At 40.1% G+C, this 9,643-nt stretch overlaps 1 protein-coding gene across 3 annotated transcripts; it reads left to right on the top strand.

Moving 5' to 3' along the window:
* Window positions 1-2,202: 2,202 nt before the first annotated feature.
* LOC115676952 (50S ribosomal protein L29, chloroplastic) lies at window positions 2,203-7,349 on the top strand. Of its 3 annotated transcripts, XR_008814911.1 has the most exons (3): window positions 2,203-2,625; window positions 5,130-5,491; window positions 6,910-7,000. XR_008814911.1 is itself a non-coding variant. In XM_056305224.1 (2 exons), the coding sequence occupies exons 1-2, from the start codon at window positions 2,275-2,277 to the stop codon at window positions 4,232-4,234; spliced, it is 471 nt and encodes a 156-aa protein (XP_056161199.1). In that variant the 5' UTR covers window positions 2,203-2,274; the 3' UTR covers window positions 4,235-4,495. The 3 variants fall into 3 exon arrangements, 2 of the variants coding, with proteins under 2 accessions (XP_056161199.1, XP_030455854.2); XM_056305224.1 differs by lacking the exons at window positions 5,130-5,491; window positions 6,910-7,000 and adding an exon at window positions 4,115-4,495; XM_030599994.2 differs by lacking the exon at window positions 5,130-5,491 and having other exon boundaries at window positions 2,207-2,625; window positions 6,910-7,349.
* Window positions 7,350-9,643: the final 2,294 nt, after the last annotated feature.

Below are 9,643 nucleotides of genomic sequence, written 5' to 3'. Positions count from 1 at the left end.
AGCGACCTCGGCGCGTCGCCCGAGGTCACGCGGCCCGCCCGGCGACGCCCGTCCCAGCGACCTCGCCGGCCCTTCTCCTCGCCGGCCACCCTCGCGGTCGCCTCTCAGCCATTTGCTTGTGAAGAACGCTTCAACCCAAAAAAAAAAAAAAAAAAGGTGAACAATAGCATTCGTGGAATGCTAGCATTTGGCCATCTTAAGCCAAACTTGAACCAAACATTTCTGGCATTTTGGGAAAGGGCTTTGGAGGCTTAAAGCCCCTTCCAAAGTGAACCAAACACCCCTTAATGCTGGGTGGGGCTTTGAATTCGTAACACGGCTAGCTCAAACGTACGACCCTTCGAATCGGCGAAGGATTTGCGCATATCTTCCCATAGCCGATGCTCACGGAGGAGTAGATTTGTCAAGCGGGTGTGTTGGGTCGGGTCGAAAATGGTCCGATCCAAATTGATCAATTTGACTTACTTCCATATAATACAAATCTAATGACTCGCATACGACCTAACCATATATTTAACTAAATCTAGGAAAACTCATACCCAAACTGAGGTGAGAGTACGGAGTGAGCAATCGCGAGATCAAGTGAGAGGGAGAGAGAATGAAGAGAGAGTCATTACCCTTCTAAATTTATTTTTGACTAATTTATTGAATATAATTAGCTCGTATAACAACTCAATCCATCAAATATGAGTTAAGAAATAAGTTTATGATCCATTTCGACAAGTTTACGGAGGAGCACTAGAGGAAATAGCGCGAGTTCTCTAGCCTCTCATACAGTAAGTTTAGGTTTGTGGAAATTAGAGAACAAATATGAATAGCTTACGCATCAATGAAAGAACAAAGAATATCAATTCACTAATTGCTTTTTTTTAGTTCTTTTATGTCCTATTTATATTTTTTTCAATTTTTCAATTTTTTTTTCTGATATGACAACAAATCTGTGCCACATGTCTTAGAATAGTGATAAAAAAATCCATGTTGACATTTTCTATTGGCCAAATTAGATAGACTTAACATAAAGACTTGATTGCATCAATTTAATAAGTTTTATAACTTGATTACATTTTTTGAAAGTTTTGTGGCTTAATTGCACTTTTACCACAAGTTTTAAGACTTATGGTGTACTTATCTCATAAATGTTTGATGGCGTCAAATCAATGTCGGCAAATTTTGTCATCGGACAGATTTAGGAACGACTGATGACATTTTTAAAATTTAGAGGAAATCTTTTAAATAAAATAAATATAGAGGGATGGTTTTAATTATCACGCAAAAGTATAGAAACTATTGGTCAATGAACTCGTAACTCTAACTGATATAGTTGCACGGACACATGCAATACATTATGTAAGTGTAATTCTAAGTCATGCTCACTGTAATTTGGACGAACCTCTTCATAAATTTTGTCTTATATTTATAGAACTTGCCATAGATGTAAAATTACTGTGAAATGCTTGTATGCTTCAACTTTTTTCGAATTAATCGTATAATTATGCCATCTCACATTCGTGATTAATGAGTAAGTATTCCATGAAACTAGCACACGTACTAAACTCAATATGAACCGCAAAATCTGATGAGATTCACATTAGATCTATCAACTATAGTGTTATAGATTCTATTTAGTATATATGCTACATCCATATAAAATTTTCTCTCAATTAACCAACCATCAAGGTCAAGTGCCCATCTATTTGTCAACTCTACCTTCTTTGCTCGAACTTTTTGGCTACGTCATCGAAGGGATATCAACATTTCTAATTGTCATAGATATAATGAACCAAGAGAGATCTTAAATTGCACAAAATCAAGAGACCTTGGGTCATTAAAATATAAAAAGTGGTCCTAAATTTTAGCTTAATATGTAATGTTGTTCCTGAATTTTTAATTTGTTCAATGTTGTCTCTACACTTTAGCTAAATGTTATAATTTCATTGATTCAAGTTCGAAGGCAACATCGAACATTTTCATGTAATCCAGGAGCTAAATTGAATATGTCCTAAAAGTTCATGAACGACAAAGCATAGCATATTAGGCCAAAATTTAGGAATCATTTGTGCAATTATTCCTACAAAAGTCAAGGAGGAGGGTGAAATTGAAAAAGCGGCAAGGAACTAGAGCGGAAAATGTAATCGTCGCAAAGTTTAGGACCTGATGTATAAATAAGCAAAAGAAGCGACAACGGGAACCGAGCCTTATCTTCAATCCATTCCAACGCTCCGAAACTTCACCCGAAGCTCCTCCCAAAGCCTTACCATCTTGCGGAAAACGAAGATGCTGAGCCTCTCCGTCGCCTCGCCGCCCGCCGCCGCCGCCGTCTTCCCCGCGAAAGCCTCGCTCCCCGCGGCGGCGAGGTCGTCGTCCTTCAGTGGCATTCGAATTCAGCACAGGCGCCCTCCTCTGGGTGTATCTCTTGCGGCGTCGTCGTCGTCCTCTCGGGGCCGAGCTTCGAGTGTCGTGATGATGGCGAAGAGAGAGGAGGAGTTGAAGGAGATAAGGGTCAAGACCGTCGAGGAAATCAACGACGAGGTCGTGGACTTGAAGGGAGAGCTCCTGATGCTCAGGTTGCAGAAATCGGCCCGGAACGAGTTCAAGTCCAGCGAGTTTCGCCGCATGCGCAAGAGGGTACTCTCGCTTTTGCCAAATTTCTATTATCTGATGTTCTTCAATATGTTTTTCATGCTGATGGGATTATCCTCACTCTGATTTACCGTATTTATGTCACTCTGCTTGGTGAAGTTTCGTTCTTTTATCTTGCAATGTTGTAGCTATGCAGTTTTTTTTTTCCTTTTGTTGTATGGAAACTGTACGTGCGAGAATATGTTGGTATGGAAGAGCACGCCATTTCTATGGGAAAGTGCGGCATAATTTGAATGAGATTTTGAATTGATGGGGTAGAGGACTTAATGGGCCTATTCTTCCATGCTTTTGGAATGTTTTGCTAGAATAGGACCGTGTGCTTGGTTGTTTTTGCGAGATTAGCAAGCTGAATCGACAAGTTACCTAGTTAAAGTTGCTGGTTTCTTGACAAACACAAAGCTTCTATGAAAGAAGGCGTCTGTTTGCTGTGCTGAGTCCATGCGCAGGATTTTGTCTTCTAATTTAAGCAAACAGGGTCTTGGAGTTCTGGTTTTGACAACATGAGTTGCTGAAGGGTTTAAAAAGCCTTTTGTTTACCTTCTTTGCTAGAAAATAAGAGACCGAGACTTTGCATTGATGATTAGTATCTTGAACTTTAAACCTGAGTGATGGTTTGGACTAGCAAGTCGTTGTAGCTCATTTGTTCAGATTGAGCATTTGGACAAGGTGGGATTATGATAGATGATGATAACGCGGAAGTTACTGCGTTGGCCATGCCTGGCATTTCTGAGGCCATTTTAGATGGGATTTAAGGACTGTAATCCAAGTTGATTGGAAGAGGATGAATAGCCTAGGTTAGTTGGCGTTCCTTCTTTTTCAACCTTTTGTGTTTTGGGGGGTGGGGAGGGTGGGGGGTGGGTGTGGTGGTGTAGGATTAAAGGATTTCTGCAAGCATGCTTTAAGCATATTCTCACCTATGCTTGATAATCATAAGGCATCCATATATAGTTAACTAAAGTGTTTGGCCCTTCTTTAACTAAAGTAAATAAAAATTCTGTTTTGGTACTTTTATCACTCTGCTTATGAGATATTTTCTGACTCACTTGAATTACTTCAGTTTGCTTAATGAGTTTTGGTCTTCTATCATTACATTATGTAGCTGTGTGAATAATTTGTGGCAGAAGAATTGGGCATCATATTATATTGAAAAAACCACATGGGCTGGCATATTGGTAATATGCAATTTATTCAAGTGTATTATGGTGATAATGTCAATGTAAGGAGTGAATCATTTCTTGTCGAGGCTGGTTTAATTTGAAATGGATTTGACATCTCCCTCAGAACACAATGAGATTTATGCTTTTGAGAATAAATGCTTTTCATCGTATTTTGTGGTGAAAGGCTTGGACTTTTGTGATGGATCGGACTGATTGCATATTATGTGGAATAGAGGCTGTCCTTGAGTGAGAAAGGAATTAGTCAGCTTCACTTTCCTTGTACCATTTAGATGCTGAATCTGCTTCTCCTTTTCAAGTTATTATGCTTGACTAGTAAAAAGGCCCTTTCAACTCAAGATGGATCCAAACTGAAAAATGGTTTCTCTCTTTGGTACCTGAAGTCTTCCTTATCTGGCTTGCTTTTTCTCCCTCTTTAAATCTTCCGTGAGTCGCTTCTTGATATGTCTTCATATACATCATTCAAAATAGTCATGGCAGTTCCATCTGTTGTAGCAGAAGAGCAGTCCTGGACTGTTGGGAATTCATTTCCAATTTCATCTAATTAAGGCTGCTTCTTTCTTCACCATCCCCAAGAGCAAATTGACTGTGGATCTTAGCAGCATTGCTTATTACTCTAACCTGTTCTTCATCGTCATCTTCTTAAATAGTTATCATTATGGTTACACTTTAATTGGAGCTTTGCGTTTAAAAAATACAAAATAGAATTAACTGTAGGTGATTTCTTCATCCTGAGGCTTGGTGTCTGCAAAGTCAGTTGATGCACCGGAGCATTTATTCTTGTTTTGAAGAACAATGATTTTTAACCCCTGTTTTGGTGAATGTATCAGTAAGCATGAATATGGAATGTCTAGTGAAATAGTAAAGTGGGCTATAGAAGCATTTCTTTTCAACGGTTGAGATATTCGATGGTATAAAGATATTATAATCATAAAAAGTATCGATTAGATCGATCAAGTACATTTGATCCAATAGAACCATTTATGGGTTTCTCACCTGTTGGCCACTGGAAACACCACTTCCATTGGTTTTTAAAATAGATTCGTAAGCCAGGAGGTATAAAAATAGAGGTTTATATACGCAATGCAGGAGGTGATGTCTATGTTTACTTAAGAATGACTTAATGACGTGATAGTTTCGGCTAGTTGGAAAACCTTTTACTAAATCTATTTTAGAAGGGCTTTCTCTTCCCCCTTCTGCGCCACCTGGGGAAGAGGGCATATGCTGCGGAATTAAAGGTTCGTTCTTGTGTAAAGAACTTTTTAAGTTTGCTCAAACACGCCTACAATGGAACCCTGGGCTTGCCCAATAAAGCTAATCAGAGGAACAAGAAGTCACTCAAGTTCAAAGCCGGAGGTTCGTGCTCAGTCTCAAAATCCTGTTTGGCGTAGTGGAACCAGTGACACCACCTTAGGGAGCTTCTTTGGCTGGCCATGCTTGGCTGACATCCTTATCCCATCCACTGCCCTTCATCTATCTGCTTTAGTCTAGCAGTCACGTGCCTCTTCCTTAATTCCACCAAGGCTTCAGGTACTTGAATTGCTGAGGTCAGGTCCTGCAGATTTAGTTTTTGCAGCTCTTTCTGAGCCCACTCTTGCAGACCAATCTCTAACCTAAACACCTTGTCTTTGCCATGTTCCTTATCTCCAGCACCAATTACTGCAACTGCCTAACAGGTGAACACTACCCTTGTTCCTGTTCACTTCCTTATTGTTCAAAGCATCAAGAAAGAAATGTAATAATAAAAGTTATCTCTCGACTGAAAGCAGCTCTTCCACTCATCTCATTAGCAAGAAAACCTCTTCCTTGCAAGGAGACAGATGCCTTATCATCCCTTATACCCTATATATACCTGAGAATTGGGGCTATGCCTTCAATGTCAGCCTGAAGAGTGATAGAAATACCTTATGAGGGGTAATTTCCGCTATTAATGGAAAATCAATCGACTTCCGACTGCACTCTACACTCTAGCTTTCTTTAATTTCCATTGGATTGCTTTCAATGCTTCCTGCTTTCAGTGAATTTGTCTTGTGATTTAGATCACAAGATTTAGGGACACATGCACAGTTAAGTGGGTCTTTACATTTATTTATGTATATGGTTGTAATTTGCCTCACCTGTTCTCTGCTGATTCATTCATCATTATCAGAGAGAGCATACAGTTTCAAACCCTTGTCTTGTATAACTTGCATATGCAAATTGAGATATAATAAATTGAACAGCAAACATCTCTTACTGAATACCGTTAGCTAGTATCAATGGGGACCGTGATCCAGTTATATGCCTTCGTATATTGCAAATAACCTGAGTCTTTAGAGTCACTAGGTTACATAAAATGGCCTTTGGATGAATGGAAATGTCGGGTACCCTTCGTCGTCCTGCCAGTATAGAGACATTGCCCTATGTCCTGATTCCTTGGTTCAGGGACTTGCTGCTCAAATCCTCAACATGATCTGCCTTTGCCTATCTTATCATGTTTCTCACTCTCTCACATGTTGAAAGAATGCCTTCTACTCCCATGTTATACATTCTCCGACTGTCCAAACCATTAATCGGACCTGAAGAAGTGGAAAATGCTGAGAACTACTAATTCCTTCTTTTGACTTTAGAGGAAGATTTTTAGAATGGGAGCGACCTGGTATAAGTCATCATCATGGCACCACAAATTGTTTATTCATTCGCATAAGAACTGCTAATTTGGTTCCCTAACCTCTGTGTAGGGCCTCCTTGGAGGTAGTTAAGCTGCCTTTAATGCACTAGGTGTGGCCTGTATTTGTGTGATGTCTAATGACATGTTTCTTTATGCTTTTATATTACGTCCTACCTCAGACAGCGATGGATATAAGTTCTTGCAGCTTGTCCTCTTTACATGTTCAATATCCCTTGTGCAATTGGATTCTAAAACTTCATCTGGGTTCACTTTTTGATGTAAAACTTCCCCAAACAGACACATGCACGTGTGAAATGAGATTTGGGATTTCCGAACAGTTGTATTCCACTTCCTTCTTCCAGAAGCAAGTTTAATTGCTATAGAAAACTACAACTTGGGCTTTAGATTTTAGCATTCTGATGATGATTATCTTGTAAATGGTAGATCGCTCGGCTGTTAACCGTGAAACGGGAAAGAGAAATCGAGGAAGGAATTAACAAGAGGTTATCGAGAAAGCTTGACCGTAAATGGAAAAGGAGCATTGTTGTCAGACCACCTCCATCTCTAAAGAAGTTGATGGAGGAAGAGGCAGCTGCAGAAGCGGAGAAGTCTGCTTGAGCCAATCTTGATGTTTTTTCTACATCAATGTATGAATTGTGTTCAAGATAAGGTTATTCATTTGATGCTTAATTTCCTATTTGGAGTAATTTTGTCCACATATCCTCTTTGTAAATGCAGCTTATTTCTAAAATCTAAATGTGATTTTCCCTTTCAGGGGAAAACATGACTCATTGCAGAACTTAAAATGTGTTTAACAACGTTGACATGCCCATGTTGACTTGTGATATGTTAGGGTCAGAGGAATGACTTGATATGTTGATCAACATGCTTGCACTTTGCTATAATGTTAGTCTAAGTGGGCTTCTAAAGGTTTGCTCTGATGATGTGGGAAAGTTTTACTCACCTGCCTGCCTCTCACGGAGCACTATCGGACCTAGGACTTATATTTCCCTCGCATTGTCACCTCAGCTTGTTATGGAGTCCATGTTTTCCTCATTTTCTTGGTATATCCTTTATCAGATTGTATCTTGTGGAAACATTCATACAAGAGACAGGAGTTTGATACTATGAGTATACTGACTTACTTGTCATCTGTGATGCATCTCGTGGTCGGAATAGTATGTTCTCTTCTTCATTACGAGTTCAATATAATTCATAAAAATTGCACTGGTATACCTAGATAATAGTCTGGTTTCTTGTTTCTGCTATGTAAGAAGGATATTTCTCTGAGTGATTGAGAACCTCAGTCTTTAGCATGAATTCTATTTGGTACATGGTCAAATGACGACTCAAAAACGGGCAGTTGGTCATAACCGATGATTGATGGACTCTTTTACCTTCCTTAGGAAAATCAGTTAATAAATAAATTAGAATGGGTTGACAGTTGACAATGGCTCTGACTTTGTTGTTCAGTCTTGTGCTTGGTGGGTGGGACTCTTGCCAACTTCACCGTGATTTTGATCTTCAACCACCTTAACATACGACTAAGTAAGGTAGGTGCCCTCAATTAGTTGCCTGATTGTGGCTTTTTTAGGATGATAAAGTCAAAGATTGCTGCTCATAGAACAATGGTCAATTCTCTGCTTTTTTAATGAGCTGCAATGTTCAACTTCTTAAACCTATGTCTCCTTCAATCTCATTCAGTATGAGCCTATGCGGGGACGGGACGGCGCACACACCCTCAAAAGATTTTTGTGACCTGCGGATGTGTGTATATTGGTTTGAGTTTCTGTCAGGTTAAATTGATCAACCAGTTTGCCGGGTAGTCTGAACCTTGATCTTTCTTCTCTAGCGAGCTTCGCAAGTCGAATTATTGTATATGTGGGTATAATATTATTGCCGTGTTCTGTAAGACCTTATTGGATTAGTAATGTTCTCGTTTCACTAGGCATATCTCTGTTCTTCTGTTGAATCATTTGACACAGAAGTTGACTAAAGATCCTTAGACTGCTCAATAATCATGGAAGCATCTTTCCCCTGTGCAAACGCAGTCGATCAGGCGTACATCTGTCAACTAGCAATCGAAGCTCTTTTCCAATCGGTCGCTTCTCCTTTCATGCCCTCTCTATTCTTCTAGATCAATTAGAAAACCTAACGCTAACCTTCGACAAAGACCGAGACTTACATATTTCCTGGTTATGGTGTTAGTCGTTACGATACTGATTGACTGGGTCGCACTATGGTACCCGAGAAAAGAATGCCTTAATCATATAATTAGTTGAGATTCAACAACTTTTTCGGCATCATTAAGGGCTAATTCCTCGATATAGAGTGGTCTGTTACCATAAAGGTACATACCAGGACTAGCTAAGATAATCACACTACCTAGAAACTGCAACATGCACGTGGAAGTCGGACTAATTGCCTGCTTAGGGTGGGGATAGCAAGTGGAAAAGAGGGATCTCTTCATAGCAATGCTTGCTCACTTACTTGGTCAAACATGGGATTCTGGTTTCAAGATTAGGTATGGACTATATTAACCAGTGATTGATCTCCTTTTGTCAGTCCCTCACCAACTAGCATCATGTGAAACAGAGGGTCGATGCTGTTGATTTTCTTGAGGTTTCTTGGTCCACATGGGGCCGGTTTCTTTGAACAGAAGGAAAGGCTGAATAGGCTGGCGATTCTGTTCTTCTGTCTCTATGTGAATTCCTACTTCTTAAGTCCTTCTCTTGTTATATGTGGGCTCTTAACTGAGATTGGAAGAGGAGAGCAACAAGGGTCTCTCTCTCTCTCTCTCTCTCTCTCTCTCTCTCTCTCTCACACACACACACACACACACACACACACACACATCCTTAACCTTCTCTCTGTGAGGTTTTATGTTTCACAATCTGCAGCAAGTGGAATACATCCAAGCGTAGTCACGACTCCATTAGCATTGCCATAAGGTACGCATTGTTCCCTCCTCCATTCTCGATGAACTCTCTCTCTCTCTCTCTCTCTCTCTCTCTCTCTCTCTCTCTCTCTCTCTCTCTCTCTCTCTCTCTCTCTCTCTCAAGTGCATGTCCTATGATCATTTCTTTGATGGAGCAAGACTTGGAAATTTTCTTGTGGTTAACCTATGGGCGAAAAAGTTACATAGTTCTCGAACCACTCGGATGTTCATATACTCCGG

Source organism: Syzygium oleosum, unplaced genomic scaffold (genome assembly GCF_021117445.2).
Source record: "Syzygium oleosum isolate NSW1041296 unplaced genomic scaffold, Sole_v2.1 Sole_v2.35, whole genome shotgun sequence".
NCBI classification, from domain to species: Eukaryota; Viridiplantae; Streptophyta; class Magnoliopsida; order Myrtales; family Myrtaceae; genus Syzygium; species Syzygium oleosum.
Note: the sequence above shows the minus strand (reverse complement) of the source record. Positions and strands in the feature narration are given on the sequence as shown.